This window comes from Caloenas nicobarica, chromosome Z, assembly GCF_036013445.1.
Source record: "Caloenas nicobarica isolate bCalNic1 chromosome Z, bCalNic1.hap1, whole genome shotgun sequence".
NCBI classification, from domain to species: domain Eukaryota; kingdom Metazoa; phylum Chordata; class Aves; order Columbiformes; family Columbidae; genus Caloenas; species Caloenas nicobarica.
This window is the reverse complement of record NC_088284.1, coordinates 14,231,541-14,252,857: the sequence shown is the minus strand read 5'-3', so window position 1 is coordinate 14,252,857 and position 21,317 is coordinate 14,231,541. Positions and strand designations below refer to the sequence as shown.

General features: G+C 40.6%; 1 protein-coding gene across 1 annotated transcript in view; it reads right to left on the bottom strand.

Annotated features, from left to right (window-relative positions):
• The window catches only part of ARHGEF28 (Rho guanine nucleotide exchange factor 28), a 127,172-nt gene that overhangs the window by 74,520 nt on the left and 31,335 nt on the right, over window positions 1-21,317 (bottom strand). The window contains exons 5-8 of the mRNA XM_065655732.1: window positions 11,185-11,368; window positions 8,998-9,178; window positions 5,580-5,649; window positions 1,464-1,510 (exon numbers count right to left, since the gene is read on the bottom strand). Coding sequence (XP_065511804.1) covers window positions 1,464-1,510; window positions 5,580-5,649; window positions 8,998-9,178; window positions 11,185-11,368 — 482 coding nt within the window. The remainder of the gene's footprint in view (window positions 1-1,463; window positions 1,511-5,579; window positions 5,650-8,997; window positions 9,179-11,184; window positions 11,369-21,317) is intronic.

The window sequence follows — 21,317 nt, the reverse complement described above, 5'->3', positions numbered from 1 at the left end:
CAGCAGTCATCTCACTTTAGCCATTTTAACAAATGTAACGGATATGGCATGCCATTCCCTGACTCTAAGATACGAACATGAACCTTATGGACTCAATCTCTAAACCAAAGAAGAGACCAGACCGTATCTCACTTTCCATACAAACTCCAGTTTTCAGCCTGCTCCTTCCTTACAGCATTTAGCTGTGCCCTAATTAGCCAATACACAGTGTTTTGGAGGAAAGAGACATACATTTAGTGGTGGACTTGGCAGTGTTAGGTTTACAGCTGGACTCAGTGATCTTAAGGGTCTTTTCCAACCTAAATGATTCTATGATTTTATTTATAAGATTCTCTAATGTCTGAGCTGTTCAGACCTGTAGAAATACCATAGGTCAGTATGTTCTTTATAGAGTGCACAACAGCCTTTCTGCCAGCTTAAAGCAAGATACAGTCAATATGGTACCAGAACCTTTTCTCCCCAACAAGATTTGTAGGCTGCAATACTCTGCCCCAACGTGCATGTTCAATGTAGACTCCAAAATGCTTGCATCCTGCAGTTCTATAATTCTGAGATGACAATAGCAACATGTGAATCCCAAACAAACAGACAATCTTCTGCGCATGTGGCAACTAAAAAACTCCCAGCAACCTAAAGACAAATCACTTTTATAATAATGACCTAAAAAAAAGTGGCAGTCCAACAACATTCCTCTAAACTCAGATGTCATTAGAAAATTCAATAGTTATTAGCTATGGAGAAGATATCACCTTTACCAGATTTGCCAGATTTTGCCAGATTTTGTTTCCCTCAATCTAAATCATTTTAGCTTCATACACTGTTGAGCTAACAATCAAGCTCCAATTTTAAAAGGTGATAAAAAATAAAACACTGAGACAAAGATTTTTCTGGTTTTGTAAACAGATACATATAAATAAAAAGCATAATATAAGACTAGAGATCAAATACAACTGACTAACCATAATGGGAATTTTCACAAATACTGGTCTCCTCAAAAGCTCTTAGACACCTCCATGTAGAAGGCAATGGAAACTGCCGGATTTTTACATCAAGCACTTTTCCCAGCTAAGGACTCACGATCGCCCACAAGGGCAGATATAATCATCTCAAGATGAAGCTTATGCACAGAGGAGACAGGTTGTGTCCCCCTCCAGACCGCCAGCTGAGCTGAAGGCTCCCTAAAGGGACTAAGTATCACCACAAACACAAGAGTTTTCCAGTCCAAGAGCAGATTCTCCAATCCAGCTTTCCGGCCCACAATCACAAAACAGGTTCCTTCAAATAATAAGCATCTACACACGTAACTATTCCCGTAGGATAGGAATGGGCAGGAAATGTTGTCTGGCAGGCATTAGTCACCTTATTTTTTTGTTAGCTCTGGGAGGTGCTAAGATAGCCAAGCAGAGGTTACTGCTTCTCAACCTAAATGAAGCTTAGGTGTTTGTATAAGGAGAAATCTGTACCTTCATATAATCCTGGGACAATTCATCAGATGTCAAGTTCACAGGACCTGTAAAAGCAAAGACTTCTGCATTTAATAACAAACAAATTCAGTTTGGGTCTGCTGTGGTCCCTGCTGCTAGTCTCTCTCTTTTTTCAATAGGAGTGGGGACACAAGGAGCAGGCAAACAGGCAGTGTGAACAATGGCCTTGGGCAGCCCATGCATCTGCCCACAGCGGCGTTCCCGTGGGCAGCATGTGAGCTAGATATACAACAAGTGCTATGTTATTGTCACAGTTATGTTGGGGCTAGACAAACACAGCGATTTGTCAGCCAGCAGCTGATTAACCCCGACAAGCTCAGAAAAACGGCATTTCCAGCGCAGTGCCTCACACCAACGCTGCAGAGCAACTGTGCTCTGCTTTTTCTTCTACAGAGATTTCATGTGTTTTCTGAAATTAGACGTTGCATTTTCACCCCCAAAAGTAAAAAATAACTTCACTTCTGTTGCTCTTTTTTTAATGGTTTCTTCTCAGGGCTGTGGGGATGGCACAGCACATGGAAATGGAGGACCACGCTATGCAAGTTTTGCCCAAACATGGCCTCAAGGACAATTGTGAAAGAGCAAAGAGGAGTAACCTGGCTACAAGAATGGAGATGAATACCAGCATTCCCCAGGCTTCCAGGAATATTATTATTCAGTAACTATATTTTAAAAAATAATTATATAGCCAGAATTATGCTGGTAAATTTTTATTAAAATACTGAATCTTTCAACTCAAGGTTCACGTCTGTTCTCAGATACATAAATCCCTCTCTATTCTTCAGCCCCCAGCAAACAGTGAGACTATGTATGATTCAGCATACAGCATAGAGTGGTTTGGGGAACTGCCTTGAGGAGTGTGGGGTTTGGGGACTTCTGTCCTTTATTCTCATTGCACAAAGTCTATACTTAAGCTTAGGAAAAAAATAACTGTATCAATGTATCTTTGGAAGAACAATTCAAATACAGGTGCCTATTACCTAAATCACACGATCTTCAGCAGCAATTACCTCACCTAACCTGGAGGTCTCTGTGAGATGAAACTCTGGGATGCAATCATGGGCCTATTGCAATCAATGTGCCTGTTGTCCCTGACCTCAGCAGTGCCCCCAGATGCTGGCCAGAGCCAGGTCTGGGTCCATGTCGATCAGTATTTCAAACGCTAATTTTTAATTAATCCACCTTCTTTAATTAACCTTCCTTAGCAGTCACATATATACCTCCCTTAGCGTTCTAACAAAGTGAGTGCAATCACAGAACACAAAGTCACTACTGCCATCAAACAAAGCATCCCAGCCATCACCTTTCAGCTAGAAGGAACAGACCATTTCTTTTGTAACTGTGCCTGCAGAAACTTACTTTAAAGTTTGAGTGGGAGGCTTTCAGATGAGGAAAAAATCTGAATTTTTTATGCTTGTTTCCAGAAAATGAATGTCCAGGTTCTTCTAGATTTTTTTTTTTTTACAGTATGGACATGCAATTGGCATTATTATTATGTGGTATCACAATTCACAGAAACAAAAAGCTGTTTCCTCTATACCTAATAGTTATTCTGTAGAAGCAAATGGCTTATCCTCCAGATGACAGTACTCAGTCAACTCATGGACATGGAACTTCAAGGTCAGAAAACAGACACAAACTACTGAATTAACCAAAAATATCATCTGTTTCACCTTTTGTTCTGCATCCTCACTGGATAATGTATCACTTCATGTATTTGAATTTAATTAAGTTGCTATGGGAGATTCACTTCTAAGCTAGTAGCATTGCCTTACACTGATCCACTGCTTTCAAATGATTGCACTTCACAAGAAGCAACATGCTGCTATAGAAACCTCTACTAGGTAACAGCTCAGGGCTTCTGATAGCATTCTGTTTTAAAGGTCTGTTGATCTTGGCTTTAGGCCCACCCAGAACAGAGTAGTTATTACTTCTTAGAATGGCAGCAGTTTTAAAATTTGAGGGAGATCCTTTCATGACATGAATGAGCCAAATTAATGTCCTGAGCTTAGCAGCCACTTTATAAAGGAGTTCACTGAATGCAACTGAGAATGTCATAAAAAGCACTGTGTCAATCGTTTCATATCATTTCTGCTTCTAGCAGCAACAATTTTAACTCAAGTTCTTTTAGTGTCCTGAATGCTGGCCAATGGAGGTTTTAAGATAGGCTACTAGTCACCAGTAATGATCATTAATGATTTTTCAGTACCTGGTTGTTAGCAGAAATGGAAAAAAAAAAAAAAGTCATTTACAGAAATATAGTAACCAATGACAATATCAAAACCCGAGAAGACAAAAAAACTTTGCTGCCCGTCAGCATACAAACAATAGTCACAAGCTGCTCCTATCTACAAGCAGAAAACACAGTGTAAATGTGCAAGCATAGTCACTGCGATTTGTTTGTGTAAGCCTTGGATACTGCCAAAACGTGGCATACTTTTCTTGCTGTTGAACTGAAATTAGGGTCTTTTTTCAAACAAAACAGGCACAAAACTCTGACGCATAAAGGCACAGAAGTGTACAGCTTCCCTTGAAAACACAAATAGGTAGGTGCGCAAACATCTTTGTGCCCATGCCAATATCTATGCCAAATATCTTTGGCATAAAGAGAGGAGGAGAAGTTTTACAACCAGAATCCAAAATGAGACTAGATGTCCTGAACTGGTGATTATCTCTCTGGACAATCAAAATCCACTGATGTTTGCTACCTGCTTATCTCAAATCAGCCTGAATTAAAACTGGGTTTAGTGAAAAATATCAAAGTAGTCATCACCTAGAAGTTGTGCTGCCCAAGCTATTTGCACGTGTAGCACTACCAATCTGGACCATTCACTCGCGGAGCAGCTCCTCGCGGAGCAGCATTAAGATCATGCTGGTCAGAGTACAGCACTCAGATGAACACTCAGAACCAATACATTTGCACACTGCATCACCAAAGACATTCACAAGCCTTGTATGGCAAAGTGCTGCTTACACTTACAGTAACAGATGCATAGTTTGCAACTGCTAACAACTGTTTATCATTTCTCTGCAAATTTACCTTCTAATGGCAGGGCAGTTGCTGCCTGAACAGTGCTGGAGAAGCTGGGTATATAACAAAACTCCTTTTCCGCTAGTAAAAACAGCAACCTACATGTTTAAGCATGAGCTACACAATGACTGCATCCTTATTTTATCCATTCACTTAAAGCTACTAGCTGATGCCACCTGGAACTGCAGTCCCATTCCTTTCTGGTCTGGTCCTGACCATATTGAAAGTTTGTGCAGGTGCTCACATTTCTGCTGCCTCCAGCACAGCCACGGAGCCAGATAGAGCCTCTCGCAGAGCTCGCCATTTTCGGCTTGTCACTTCATCCAAATGTACAGCACGAGCCACAAAAGCAAATGGTCAATGGATAAAAACTTTTAATTAATACCTAACGATCATAAACACCCAAAGCGCCATACTTCTGATGCTGAAGAATGGCCTTTTTCGTATGATTTTCTTTTCAGCTCTAAGAGAACCTTTCTCTGAAGTACACAGGGATGTATTTTGGTAATGAAAGAGCATCCTCATCAGCAAGCACAGTCTGGCAATACTTACAAAGGTAAACCACTCACCAAAATACTGAATGTCTAATTGAAACACATGGGAATTTTGCCACTTTAAGAAATCTGGGCTGTGTCCCAGAACTATTCACACAAAATGTTACTCTTTTGTTAATCTGTTCCTACCTTTATCAACTTGATTTATTTGGCTTTACTGGAATTCGCAGGTTGGAGCTTCATTCAGTTAAACACTGCCCTCTCCTGGAACCTACCGACATTTTTCGGGCTCTCACAATTAAATTAGTTAAGGCTTTTCTAGTCGTTATAAATGCCATAATATTTTGTGAACAACTTCGGTCTGACATTGGGAAACCAATGCTCTGTAGAGAGTATCATGATTTACACAACTCTCATAGTGTATGAGTTGAGTATTCCACTGCTGTCTACTCACAGACCTCTAATGTCAGATGAAACATGATCTTCCCAAATAAATAAATAGTATATGAATCCGTGCCAACTTTCCAGAGCTTTTATGGGCTGTAACATTATGGAATAAAAAAACTGTACCTTCTACAGAGCTTGTACTGCAGGGCATTTTGGGACCTTCCACTGTCTCAACTTGGTTTGAATTAATACTCTATAAAAAAAAAATAAAAATGACAGTAACTGTATTTGACGCTCACGACATTTATCTGAAAACTCAAAAACAAAATCAAAGACTAATAAACAAACACGTTATAAGCAACACTAAAATGATTGACAGAGATTCCACGGAGTATTGTATTGGTTATCCTCCAGGGGAAACCAACAGCAATTCCTCAGGAGTGAAATCGATAAAATATTTTCAACTACAGAAAGAAATTACTTCCTGCATAAAACAGACAAGGGATGTAAAGGGTCCAATTTAACATTTGTACTTCATTGTGTATAACCTTCTTTATGAGAAAAGCAGCACAGCAGCTATGCACAATGGCTCTGTTCAGAAGTCTAGTTAACCTTGAAAGCATCCCTATATAAAGCAAGCAATTTTGATGGATAGGCAATACAAAAAGCCTAAACCAGGACTAAACACTGTCTATATGGTAAACCGAGCCTGGAAGGCATGAGACACTCCCTCCCTGCATCCGTGCACCCCTGGGCTGGCTGAGTCCTTGCTCAGGTACACACCGAATATATCACTTCTGCTATCAAAAGGAACAGGTGGCTAAGATCTGTTCCCTTATTTTAGCAATTACCTCCAGTGATTACAATAAAAATCGGTGAAGGATATGTCTCCTCTTGGATAGTCTCATCTACAACTCTGTTTGCTTCTAGTCCATCCCTCTAGTTATGTTGTCTGTGTATCTGTCATTTACCAGAGCAGCAAACAGAGAGGAGGCAGGTAACCTGAGTATGAAAGAAGTCAGGGATGGCTCTGGGCTGAATATTGCAGCCAAACTGATTTGAAACCCACGCAGCTGTCTAGGTAGCTATACCTTCCACTTTAGCAGGGCTAGTTGCATCTTCCTCTGCAGGCCTGTTGGTGTACAAGACACCTTCCTACTCCTGCACCTATTGGGCAGGAATAAATCAACTCCTTGGGAAACTACCAAATCCATCCACCACCACCAGTAATAAAATTACTTAAATTATCACCAATTACCTTGATAATTTTAGATTATTACATTGGTTTGACCTTTCTTTTTCTTTATTACCCTGACAACATTTCACATGTGTCCATTAGTCCCCAGATTTCTTCTCCTCTTGTAGATGACCCCTCCCCTGCCCTGGCTATGTTGCCCCCAGCAACACAGGTAGCCAAACAGATCACCTCCACCTGCTGCTTAGGGCTCTGCTGCAGGTGCATGATGAACCACACAGCCTCACTGACAGCTGCTGCTACCACCACGGTGATTTCTGCCCCGGGGGAGGCTGCACTAAGCTCAAGCAATTCCATGCTCTTCCTCATCAGCTTCCGAAATCTCTCTTCCACATTGCCTAGCACAGACACAAAACCCGTGGGTCTACACTTTTTGAACTGCAGAGCCTGAAGGTTTCCAGTGAAGGCATGGCTCCCGTATGAGTAACTCTAGCTTACCAACAGCTTTTTTGTTTTAACTTTTAACTATTCTTTTAGACTTGTACAGAATAGTCACGCAATTAAAGGAACTCACAGACTGGGGACTGAAGAATACACTTGAGAAAGACTGGGGTTTTCTTCCATGAAAAAAATGCAAGAATAGTTTCTGCAGCTCCCTAAGTCAACCATTTCACACACACAAATCCACAGCTGGATGCCACCACAACCGAGATGAGCTCCTTCTCTTTAGTCCATGTCTTTTTGACCCAAACCCAAAATACCAATGTGGTCATTTCTGCAGTCTCAAGATACAATAAACTAGATGTACAGTCTTAGTCTGCTGTAAATGAGCAGAATACTCCAGTATAGCAATAAATTCTACTTTTATTTTAAAAGACTACGTATCTTGAAATCTCTAATGCCCACCTTATGCTTTGGATCAAACTAAGGGATACGAGCCCTTGTTTCAACAGAAAAAAAATGAGTTTTACCTTGCCTTTTGGACATAATACATAGTCTAAACATGACAGTTTGATCATCCTCCCACATATACTTTGGGATGATATCTGGTGTATAGGAAATTAACTAAACCATGTCATCACGCCAGTTATGCTGGCTTGTTTCTGCTTAATTAAAAGTAGGGCAACACTGATGCCGGATAGGGGGGGAATAAGGTCCCCACAACAGAGGATCTAGACGGCTGCAACTAGAGGAATGAGCAAAAGGGAAACCCACAAAGGGTAGTAGGCTTTTCCTGAAAATACCAAGCACATAATTTTGCAGTTTTTGTCTCTGAGAGCCATGCAAATACCTAACATACCACGCTTTCTTTTTCCATTTCAAAGACTTCAAGAAGGACAAGGCTTTGATGAGTGTAAGAAAAAGCCAATGATATAAATAACAATGCATTCCTCATTACAGTCTTGTTTTGTTATTGGGTTTACTATTGTTTCCATGGAAAAGCCACACACATATTGTAGGTGTTCTGCAAGCTACAAACAGAGAACAACTTTTTTTGTATTGGAACAAATAAAAATCTTGGCTATAGCCGCACAATATTGTAAGGGGGGCTACATGATGTATAATGGCTACACAACAAATCACATCTTAAGGTTTTTGTGTTTAACATATGTGTTATCATGTTCTAAGTTAAAAAACATACAGTGTGCAACAAAGATAACTCAAGGAAAATCTAGCACAAATAAGGAAACATGAAGTTAAGCACAGAAAAGCTGAATTTTAATTCCAGAAACGAGAATATTTTAGTATGTTGGTATGTTTTTAGATCACTAGCTTTATACAGTCATGCAGTCTCAATTTAAAAACATGAGAGAGTACCTGCACTGCTATTAGAGAACTTGTGCTTTCAGCTGTTCTCCTCTTTACTTAAATTTAGACATATCCTGAAAAATTTCACAGCAGTGCTCCAGATACCTTACAGTAAAATAAGACCCACTACACCATAACTAAACTCCTCTCCAGCAAAAGTCTCTACTCTGTATTTCTGGTGTAAATAACAGACTGGGGTTGGCTCTTGATAAAGGCTCCCAGGCACTATACTACTAGAAAGAAGAAAGGAACTAAATGAAATATGTCAAAGTACCAACATGAATACAATGGCAACACAACTAAAGACACAGAGATTTCAGTGAAAGACATTCACTGCAGAGTCCACAGTGATTCAAAAACAACTTGGGAGGTACAGGAGGCTTTGATAAAGTTCTTGACAACTCTTATCATCCAACTTCAGGCACCCAATGAGTCACACTTCACAAAGTAGAAGCCCACAACAGTAATCCTGCAATTATGTTGGCCATTAGTGAAACAGGCAGCTTAAATAAAAAGGATGGTAAGAAAAACAAATTCAGCCTGGAAATCACTGAAAAAAGAAGTTTTGACAATGCCCTGAGCTAGATAGGCGCCTACCTGGTAAAGAAGAGGTCTGTCCCAGAAGTATTTTCTGAAGAGCTTGATGTCCGACTCCAGCAAGTGCTGTGCAGTGTGGCTAAATGTCAGCGTCAGAGTTCCTGATGAATGAACAAACTGCACGCAAGCACCCTCACTGATCTCCGCTCTTGAAATGTCAAGTGAGTGACTGCCCTGGAAACTGGAACAATATGCTCTTTAAACCAAAGCAGATGCTCCGCGCACAGGTAGAACCGAACACAGCCGCAGTGAGCTTCCTGCTCTCCTTTGACGTGGCCCGCCAGGATTCCAACGCACTCGCCGCAAAAAACAGAGTGAGAAAATCTGAAACATCCACCAAAAACACAGCTGGGCAAACAAATACTTACCAATGACTCCATTAAGGCCTAAGAAAATGCAGCTACTTCTAGGCATCTTCATGGGAAAAACAAAGGCAGCTCTAGAAATGATGGTTACTCACTGGCAAAATAAGCCAGAAGGAGAAAGCCATAACAATACCTATTTCTCCTTGTTGCTGTAAATTATCAAAAGTACCTTTTCCTGTTAATGTTGCCGTATATCATAGTAGGACACAACCAGCAGCTAGCAGGTTTGTTATCCCAGGACAGTGAAAAACAGAAAGTATCTCAAGGGAATACCGCATTGTTTGGACGTTACAAATGAGAAATTCATAATGTAACGTACTGTAGCACTGTTGTAAGTTTGGGTTTTTTTCTTCCAAACCGAAGTAGGGATAAGTCTCACATAAACTACATGCTGCATGGAGCCAGAACCAAAAGAACTTCATATCACAATAAATATGTAACCCAATTCTTGCATATTTCTATTTGCACAGAAAAACCAACAGTGAGGAGGGGCTTCTGATGCTGAGCATTTGGTAGCCCAAAACACACACACACCCCACACAGCTCCTCAGGTCCCTACAGAGGAAACTCCAGACAGCTGAAAAATACCAGAAAGCACTTGTCCTTTAAGTCATTTGTCAGTGTGGCTGCTCTCTGGCAAAAATAGAGTCATAGCTGCAGCAGTGGCTTTGCTGCTGACTCTCCCCTGTTTTTTCAAACCTGAGCTTTACAGAAGTCTCAAGGTCTGCCAAGGTTTTGTGAAAGTCTGGTCCTATGGTTCTGTTTATAACAATGTATTTCTCTCTAGATGTATCTTAAGGGATGTTTTTACTTGTTAGCAACATGTCAGGATCCAGGTGCGATACTGCTGGGAGGGGTACGTGATGGTACGGCTTGTCCTCCATCACTTAACACAGAGCACATCGGGCTAACAGAGGCTCCCAGACCCTCCCCTGACATTACATGCTCTCCAGTTATTTACAGGATACAGCACTACCATAAAACTCTCATGACCTTTTATTACTTAAACTGTCCCAATATTTGGTCACATTTTCAAAACTCAGACTATACAAAGGAATGACTCTATTTCCTTCTCAAAAGATGCCTGTTTTGCTTTCCTATGTACATATGCAAGTTGTGGCAATGTCACAGAGCCAGACTTCAATGCTACTGAGGGGTGACATTTGAAGTTATCTAAAAACGCCAATGCTTATTTTTTGTTATTTTAATAAATTTTCTATTTCATTATACACTTCTACAAATGGTAGGTTCTATCATTCAGATTTAGTAAAAATCACCTTCTTGCAGAAGAGGGAATACAGTGCCCTTCATCTCACTTCGTTAGTATGGCACTGACAAGAGCAGTAACTCCAAACACGCAAAGGGAGTCACTCAAAACAATAGTTTTACATCACCCTCCAAACAAGGGTGTTCTTTAACAAGCCTGAGAACATGACTACATGTTAATTAATAATTTCCTTTTAGACATTTCAAATATCAAAAATTATTAAATAGTACAATACAAGCTCTTAAAGCTACAAGTTAATGTCAGGCACCATTTATTAGTCAGTTTGAAGGGAGAAACTAAATAATCTCTGACAATAGCTTAAAATCACACAGGTGCATATGTTGATGCTAACACTATTAAATGACTTGGAAATGTAATGAAGGATGCACATCATGAACTTCCTTTAACTGTAAATGCAAATTTACCACTTAAAATGGTAAAAATGGCAAAAAGTAACAGAAAACAACACAAAATAGGCCACTCTTTCAAGAAAAGCAACACATCCTTTAACTGACAGGATTTTTTTCAGAGGAAGCAGCAAACTGTTACACTCACTTTGTGAAGACCTCAACAAGTCTGGAGTGCCCACTTTGTACAGCCATATCTAATGGTGTTGCTCCATCCTCATTAGGTAATGCTAATGCCAATGATCCTCCAGGCTGGGATGCTAAGAACTGGGAAAGCTTAACCAAGCCCAATTTCATCGCAAGATGGAGAAGAGTTTCTTTGTGTTTAGGCTCTGAAAAAGCATAACAAACAAACAAAATCATTAGTAACAAACCCCATCATTTTATTTGCTAGGAAGCATCAAATCAGACTTGTTATAGTCTGCAGAAATATCACAGCTCAGGTTCAGACTTAAAAACGTACTTTGGCAGAATCTGTCTCTCACTGACATCAACAGTTAGGTACTTAGTTGCATCTGTGGAACTAAACTAGGATATGAAAATATCTGATTTCAGCAGTTGAAGAAAACACTTTGAATTAGATAACCTCAGTATTTCTCTCTTTCTTTGTATATAGTATAGCATTCAGCAGATGACCCAATATACTGCAGAAGATAGGAGGCAATTTTCCAGCTACTTTGCATTGCCTTAGCAACAGAAAACATCTGGTAGCATGGCCAAGTATGAAGACTTGGAAAATAAAAAGTAAAAATAAAATTTTAAAAAGGTGTGATTTTTCAGCAGGCTGCTTATCAGAACAGTAAGAGATCTTTAGCATAATAGCAAGCCATAAGCTAACACACATGTGGGTAAAACACACATGATAATTCTTGTGTTACTCTCCTCAGAAAGGTGACCTCACCTGCCAATACTTCCTCTCCACTTTTTAACACATAATCATCAAGCTTAACGGGGTGAAGCTTCAAATAAAAGAGTACCCAATGACAACTCAGTCACTAAATGCTGATTCTCCACTCAAGCCCCTCCCTGATCTTTATTCAAATAAGGTTTATCTGTCTACATATGTTCTCAAACACAAATCCTCTGCAACTGGAAGACAATAAATAAAATTAAGCTCAAGTGCCACTCAACCTATTCCTTACACTGATATTTTGGTATGAGGTTAAACATAAGGGTACTTTCACAAGGATCAAGTACTTAAGGGCAGTTACTCTACAGTTCTCAAAACAACTGGCTGAAAGCTATTAGGTTTCCAGTGATTAATGAAATTCCATTGAAATTTGTCATCCTGATTCAACTGATTTTTTCTGCCCTATTACCCAAACAGTTCAGAATATGTCACTGAAAATTATACCCTCCAGTGACAAAGGAAAGGTGAAGCTCCTGAAGCATATGTAGGTACATGCACACATTTGTATAAATAATACAGTTAAAATGAACAGCAAAGGGCTGTCAAATTTTCTCTCTGCATCATTATTTACAAGACTAAAATGTCTGATAGAAAGCTATTTCCCAGTAGAGAGAACAGTTACGTAGCCAAAAAGCTAATAAACACGTTTTTCAGAAACATTCATGCATTGAGCAAAGGTATCATGTAGTTACATGCAAATACAGTGTCTCATGGCTGACTCATATTCCATTTAAGTACTCCCTCTGAAAGCATCAGGAATATTTATTTTATAGAATCATTAAAAAGAAAATCTTGAAAAGTCCTCAAGATGTCTCTAATCAATTCCTTGCCATCAGGCAGGATCAGTTCAACCTGAATCGCTCCTGAGAGATGTTTGTCTCATCTGTTCTAAAAACTTGCAAGACAAGAGGCAATCTACACGAGGGATAATTTTAATCTCACAGTTAGAAACATTTGAAATGCCTAACCTAGCTCACCTTTTCTCAGTAAAAGCCTGCTGCTTCTTGTCCTATCTGAAACGGGCATGAAAAACACCTCGTTCCTTTCTGTTCACCTCTTTCTTTTACATAATTGAAGGCAGCTGTCGCGTCTCAGCTGAATCCTTCCTCTCCAGACATCATAATGGGAGAGTTGTCTTCTACAAAGCTGAAGCTTTTGGCATGTCCTCTCAGAGCTGGAGGCCAAGATCACTAGCTTCCTTTGAAAATGCTAGACTTGAAGTGTTACAGTATTTTTTTTAAAAAAAGAAAAAAAAAAGTATCTACCCATTTCATAAAGCCACAATAGCACAGGACTTACAGAACTTGCTCTACTGCTCCCCACGGAAAATTACTGTGGCATCTCCACTGGTGATCAGTTTTTGCTCTGAATATTTGATGGCAACCCATCCAGACTTTTCACCTTTCCATTTCAAATGGAATCAAAACTTTTCAGACAGAGTCAACTCCCAGAAAACCATTCAATAAATGAAACAAATTCCAGGCACCAGCTTAAAAGGGAGCTTCAGGACACAGACTCTAGCACAGCAACAGCCAGCAAACCTGCATGTAGCATCTGAAACCTTTATTTCACTGCAGTTCTAACAGAAGCAGACGCATTTACAAAACAAAGCAAGGATTCTTTAAACCAGAATATCACTAAACATATACAAAATATGTACCACCTAAGTATTTCTGGAACATATATAACATCTCCCATTATTTAAAACAAAAATCATCTTCAAACTTCGCTCTTGTGGATAGCCAACACATGAACTGGTGCATTAGCTTACTCATGCAACACTGAGTTTCTACCCAGGTTTTGGGCAATAAAATTACTTCTTAGTCTTCCCATTTCAAATTTTAGGCAAAAACATGTCCAGTTGGGCATAGGATCTGCTGCAGGATCCCAGGCCACAGAGGAAAGTAGATTTTTTCCTCAAAGATCTGCAAAATATTTCTAATTTCAGTCTTTGGAGACAACGATCATTGCTGCATTTCAGTTACTAACATCACTAAAGATCACACAGTCCAAACCCCCTAACATGGCCAGAGACATCTTTCACTAGATCAGCTTCCCTAAAGCCCCATCCAACCTAACTTTGAACACTTCCAGTAATGGGGCAACCACAACTTCTACAGGCAACCTGTTCCACTATCTCACCACCTTCATCCTAAAAAACTTCTTCCTTATAGCAAATCTATATTTAGCAAATCTAAACCCTTTCAGTTTAAAACTGTTGCCCCTTGTTCTGTTGCTACAGGCCCTGGTAAAAAGTCTCTCCATCTTTCTTCTAAGCCCCCTTTATACATAGAAAGGCTGTAGTTAAGATCTCCAGGCTGAACAACCCCAACTCTCAGCCTTTCCTCACAGGAGAGGTGTTCTATCCCTCTGATCATTTTTGTGGCCTCCTCTGGACCGTCTCCAACAGGTCCACGTCTGTCTTGTGCAGAGGACCCCAGAGCTGGATAGAGCATGCCAAGTGGGGTCTCACCAGAGCAAAATCCATGGGGTGAGTGAGTGGCTAGCTAAAGCCAGTCCATAGGGAATACAGCGGCATGAGGATCTAACTCAATCCACAGCTTCAAAGCCCACCCAAACGCGACTCAAACACCTTGGTCTGCCTGGATCAGAGACCTTCTTTTATGGAGAAACATTTAAATGAGCATGGCTCGGGCTTCCCAAAACCTGTCCAGAGATAGTGGAAATGATGGCTGATGTGACACTTCAAAAATGGAAGGCCTCAGCTCAGCTTCCTCCTCAGCCAGATGGGATTTGAGCCCACACACATCTTCACAGTTCCTCAGATCATGCATCTGCTGGGAGCATACCCTCTTCCCTCCATTGCATCGTTAACTGAAAACTGGTCACTGTAAGAAAGCCAAGGGACATGGGGCAGGAGGAGACCAAGAAAGCTGCTGCCTGACTCTAATGCAACAATCAGCTGGGAGAAGTCTCTGATTTTTGGACATTGATGCAATTCTCACTATAATGTAATGAGATGTGAAAAACGATACTGGAAGCCCGGGTGTCTCACTTGCTCAGAGAATGCCCTAACCATTCAGACACTATGAAAATGTGTGCCATCATCTTCCCTCTCCCTAGCTGTGTTTCTGAATAGAGATCAATAACATCATCTGTGCTTTGCACGGGCCCCAGTGCTATTTCTGTACTTCAGAGAGTATCTACTGCAAGGACTCAGCAGACTCAAGGTTATGCCACCGGTCTGGACACCAGCAGAGCACAGTGGGGTGCCAGGTACCAGCACTCCCGTGTCTGGTGCATTTATATATATCTGTACACTGGGGAGTTCCAGTTTAGATGCCCAGGAGATGTTGTGGTCCAAAACACAGACCCTGAACAAACATTATGCATTTCCGTTAAAATCTTCATTAAAGCATGAGCTTTCAGAATTGCTCCTTGGTCTGGAGTACTTAAATTCTGCTGAAGTTCCACTTTGGATATCAAAGTGGGTTCTTAGGATGTCTCCAACTGGGCCATTTTTTCTATATATAGTGTTAATAAACAGTCAGCACATAAGCCAATCTAATTAAAACACATTAAAATATATCAACCAGTATTAAGCACAGTAAGCATCTCATTAGGTACTAACCACACCCCAATCCTCAGATTAAAAATGCAGAAACAAAAAGGCAATCTTTACCTTGAACCCCACTCTCTCATTAAAACTTTGGCCTGGGACCATTGGGTTTCAATGCATATTTTAATACTGTAAAAAAAAAAAAAAGCGCCAGATAAATTTGCTCTACGCAAAATAAGACTATGACTTTCCCCTTAGCAAAAAGGGAGCCCTTAGGAAGACTTTCCTAACCAGGGAGAGCCTTCTCTCTGTTCCAACACTGCATCAAATTATTTTACTCTTCAGGCAGCCAAGTCTGAATAAGTTTGCTACAAAATAACCTAGTTTTAAAAAATAATTTAATAAACAGCAATTAATCTTTGTGGTCTTAAAATATCTTCTACAATAATAACTCCTATTATCTCGCCACAAATATTCCAGTAATTAATTTTTATCTGTCCAACCTAACAAACTTCATCTAAACTTAGCCTAAATTTGTTCATGGCTAGCTTAAATGCATACAGTAGCAGAACCACTCGGCAGCTCAATCAGCTGTTTTCACCACTCATCCACTTAGAAACAGCACTCACATTCCTCCCCGTTCTTCACCTCTATAGATGACGTGTATTCTTGGCTATTCCCACTTGGCTTGCCCAGGAGTGAGCAGAACTTGATGACATGAAGTAATTACTAATAGCTTCCTGATATTAAAATCTGAAATACATCCTTTTAAATTTAAAAGAATAAATGGAAAGGTAAATATGTTCTTTCAATATAAGGAAAATATTTTTCAATATAAGGAAAATATTTTTCACCACAAGTATGTTAAACAACGAGACATGTCACCAGAGAGGTTACAGACTGACTGTCCTTGGAGGTACTCAAATCCTGACCCTGAGCAACCTGATATAACTTTGAAGCTAGCTTTGCTCTAAGCAGTGGGTAGGATTAGGCCACCTCAAAGGACCCCTTCCAGAAGAATTCTGCTATGGTTCTACTCCACGATCAGCAATATCAAAGCACATAAAGCAAAAGGGTGTAAGGTTTTTAGCTAGACTTGCCTAAAATTTAAAAAAAAAAAAAAAAAAAAAAAATCACACACACAAAAAGGTAAATTTCTGAAACTAATTTTTTTTAGCATTTTTTTCTTAAGAACAGTTTCCAGTTTCAGTCTCCTCTGTCAGTCACCACATGCCCTTCTAGCTCCACACTTTGACAGAACAAATGGCATTTTCCCACAGTTTTCACTTCACTTTCTCCTTCCCTTGAGAAAGATTTCAAATGTGGGAAAATGGAGAGAGAAAAAAAAAAAAGCAAAATCAAAAAAGAAAAATAAACATATTATGAAAAAAACCATAACTGATTCAACTGCATCCAGTGGCAAACAGGAAGAAAATCAGGAAAAAAATGAAAACACAAGGTTTCTTTAACATATTCATATCTAATTGGTATAAAACACCCTTTTCCATCAAGACACAAACCAAACAATTCCTAAGATTTGAAAGAAGCACTGCTGGCTGATTCATACAGGGTCAGCTACTGCAAGGCAGGTGGTGCTGTAAAAGATATGCCCCATCAAGATGTTGTTTTGCATCGCATCCGGATTCTCCAGCCAAAACACTCTGAGTTACACAGAGCTGAGCCAAACACAGTCTGGTTTAGACATTAAATAAATCCTTTTGTTCTTCCTTGCACCTGAATCCCTTCCTATGTCCAAAACAATAAACTGAAAACAAATATTTCTCTCTGACAGAAATGACTAAGCCTTTTCTGGGCTATGAATCTCATTCATTTCCTGGAAGGAGACTAAAAAACCTCAAGACTTGTGACTTGAAAAGCAGGTGGAGACATCAAAACTGGCTGACAAATTCCAGCTTTTCCTGGCTTTGTACTTTTCTGCATTACTGTTCACTTTTTCATTTTTCCATTAGGTATGAGATAGTTTATAAGGCCATCTTCAGGGCACTCTGCTGCTGCAAAAACACACATACAAGCTTAACTCATACAGCGAGTGGTTTCACGCACAGTGGCCGCAGTGCACCAAGTCAGGTATGCAACAGCCCATCTGAGGCTGTGGTGGCATCTCCCCTTTCCACTTACCGAATACCTGGAACATCCTCCTTTTCTTTAAGTAGCACCTCCCCTATTCATCATATCTAAAACCTGGAAGCAGGCATCAATGCTGCAGAAGAAAAGGAGGAGATGAGGGAGAGTTAAGCTCCATAGCAAGGATAGACCTTAAGGAGTCTTTCCCCAGCAGTTTTAGCAGCAGGGTGGTTAGAGGAGGCTCCCATCCACTATTTCCATATGGTGAAGACTGCCCATGGTGCCACCACGTACAACAGCAGGTGAAGTTTCAGTTGACTTTACTGCTTGGGTGACCTCAGCAAAGATGCAAAACACTACAGGAGATGTTCTACAGGGATATTCCTCATTCTTTTGTGCTGCAGCCGAACACTTCCTTGAGCTGTTTGTTTTAAGACACTTGTTTATTAAGCACCACTCATGTGCATACGCTCAACACCAGACAGAGACGCTCTCTCAGTCAGGAGCAGAGAAAGGCTCTCCAGCCCCACGCTGACCTGAAGCTGTGGTCCAGGTCAGACCACAGCTTCATACCTGGTAGCTCCAGAAGCAGAGCAGGATACAAAAAACCTCCCAAGCCCCACTACTTATATATTGCCTTAAACAAGAAACCTCATTTCTTGCATCTCTTAAAGTACTTGTTCTACTGTCACTCTGCATATCGCCATCTCCTCCAAGTACTTGATCCTTGTCCCAAAAAGCCCCTTCATGGTCAGGGGCAAAACATATCCACTTTGCTATTTCTACCACAGACCAAAGGATGAGGATCGTAACTCACTGAGGACTCACAGGTTGAAACATGCTTCCCAACATCTTGCCTCACGCCACAGATTTCTTGGTCAGCAGCAGGCACTGGAAGACACTTATCTTGCCTCCTAATGCCCAGGCTAGCATCCTTCTCCCTTTGCCCCGTGCAGTTTCCAGTGGGGGAAAATTCTACAGGGCAGAAGATTTTTCTGTTTCTCTAACCCCCTAAACTGGCTGACCAAAAATACTACCTCTCCTCACAAGTCTCACCGCACTCAGAAATAGTTATCTGCTGTTCCCAGTGTTTTCCTAATTCCATGAAAGAAAACAGGCACTTTGTCCTCCTCTCTCTTTCCTTCCACAGGAAAAAAGAACTCTCAAATTCCAACTGAGGAAAAGACACAGACAGAATTTTCTCTAATTTAGACCAAAAATATAACATGTATCAGCCAGGTTTGAACTTGGTCAGCTTAGCAGGAATGTGTTTAACACCAAGGGGAAAGAGTAACAAGATTTACAAAGAAATGGACAGAAGGAGGGAAATAAAGTTGAAAATGCCATGGAAAATGGAGCTATGTTCCCCAAAGGAAGACTATGAAACAACGAGGTTGGGCACTTCAGTCCACTTCACAGTGTCCTGTGGAGTCCTAGTAAGTAATTATGAAGCATTTATGAAACAAACCAGAAATTCTCTTTCTTCATGAAAGGGAATTAAACAACTATAGACACTGTTCCCTTCCTTATGATCCACAATTAATTTTCATTATTCAGGCTGTAATTTTATTGCTTCTACTAATAACACTAAACCTAAAAGAGCACTACTCTTGAAAATAACTGTGAACAGTGACAAAGGCAGCAGCAACTGTTCTTGTTTAATTACCAGCATACTTAAGTCACCCATACGACCTGAACTCATCATCCCAGCAATGCTCTTAAAACAACCAGAAACTGAGATGCCTTCAGCCACCTGTACATAACACCGACTCCTTGCAAGGTCCACACTCCTGTGCTCCCTCTCCAATAGCCAAGGGACATAAGCCTGAGTGTTTCGAGGACAAAAAGCTTGCAATGAAGTTGCTGAACCTATGCCTCATGGCCCTTGGAGGCTGCCAGTCCTAAAAGACTGATCTAACCTGATCCTACCAAGAGAGGAAAAGTTACTTTGAAGCATTTTCCTCACCCAGATTAAACCACTCCATCATTCTTTCTTCTTTTCTTTTTTGGTACAATGAAAAATGGTGGGAAGATTCTTTTTTTCTTGGCCAGTTGTAACAAGTTATTTGGCTTAATATTTAATACTGATTAGCTTCATAAATTGAATAATTCAGTTTTCAAAAGGAAAATTACAAGAAAAGCAGCTTCTTCCTCTCCCTCTTCCATTTTATTCAAATCCACCAACAAATAAATGTCTAAGCACAGCACTTCTGTCAAGTCCTCAGTTCCTTCTGGTAACAAACTGCTTGTGGGCCAGGTGGTCACAACATCTGACCAGTTTTTGTGAGCAGGCAGCTCCTGGTTGCCACACAGGCACTTATTAAAGTGAGAATTACCAAAAGGTTTGTGCTTTCTTGTTTCTTCTGTTGAACTTTAAATAATGTGGCTAACAAGTCCTGACCTGAGCAACTGCACTAAATTCCTGAATTATTTGCAATGCTCTCTAGACAATTCAGGCTCTCTCTTTATCTAGCCTTTTTTATGCCTTATAAAGGGAACAGAAACACTTTTTCTGAATACCAAAACTCCTAGGAATAAATTATTCTTCTATCTTTCCATCAACTCATATGTCTCTAAATCCTCATAAAAAATGAATAATGTTCAAAACCACCAGATGGTACAATAATTTTCTCCAGAAATGTGTCACTCAAAAGTAATGTTTTTCCAATAAAAATAGCCAGTAGCTCTGAAGACAGAATCTCACAAGCTTGAGGTCCCAACTAGTGCCAGATAACAGCACCCACATTGTTCACAACACCAACACCGAAAAGAACATCCTGACACTGTCAAGGAACCATTAGAGCTTTGGGGCAAGGAGTTGCAGAGATAGCAGCTAGGGAAAGAGAGCCTCACCCTCTTTCTGGCTCCTCATAAATCCCGTATTTCCCACTCAGTTTGATCTTTTGGAGGGTAGGGAAGAAACAAGGTGCTGCGACAACCCTTGATCACCTCATGGTAGAAGATGAAGAACCTTCTGCTGCTCCTCCTCTCACTTGTGCTAGGATCTGAAACCCTCCTGCTCCAGTCCATCCCCTTCTCCCCCCTCGTTCTTCCCTTGCATTGCACACAGCTCCCTCAGCTACATGCAATCTTTGGCGACACTCGGCCTCTTGGCTTTGGATACAAAAACATAGCGACGAGATGATGGGGACAGTGCAGGGAAGCAACATGAGTTAGTGCTTCTCAGAGTCAGGTGAAAACAGAATATGGCTCCAAGAAGAATCAAAACTATACTTTCAGAAAGGAGAGAGAAAGGATACTGGAGCTGAAGACAAAACACACAAACTGCTTAGAGGAGACCAAAATAGATGAACTTGGTGCAAAAAAAAAAAAAAAAAGCATTTTAAAAGACCTATGCAGAGATTTTTAAAGTAAAATGCTGAATATTGAGTTCCTGTAGGTGAGATACATGCTTGCCAAGTTGACTGTATACCCTCTGAGATGACAACCTTCCTTTTTTCCGTACATATGCACGGAGTCAGGTATTTGAGCCATTCAGGCCACTCTTGCAAGAGGTGGACTAGAAGGGCCTCACAGACATACGCCCCAACAGGCCAAGGGTCACAACTTGTCCGGATCATGTAGGTTCCCCATGACCAGCCTGCACTAACGGAGACACAGCAAACTTCCCCTCAAAGGCCACAACCCATTTTGTCCTGCTTCAGCTCCAACCTCCTCTGTTGCCTCCTACCATGGCACTGGCAGCAACATATTTATTGTGCTGTACGTACCCTAACTGAAGGGAAACCCCATCAACACCAGGCCC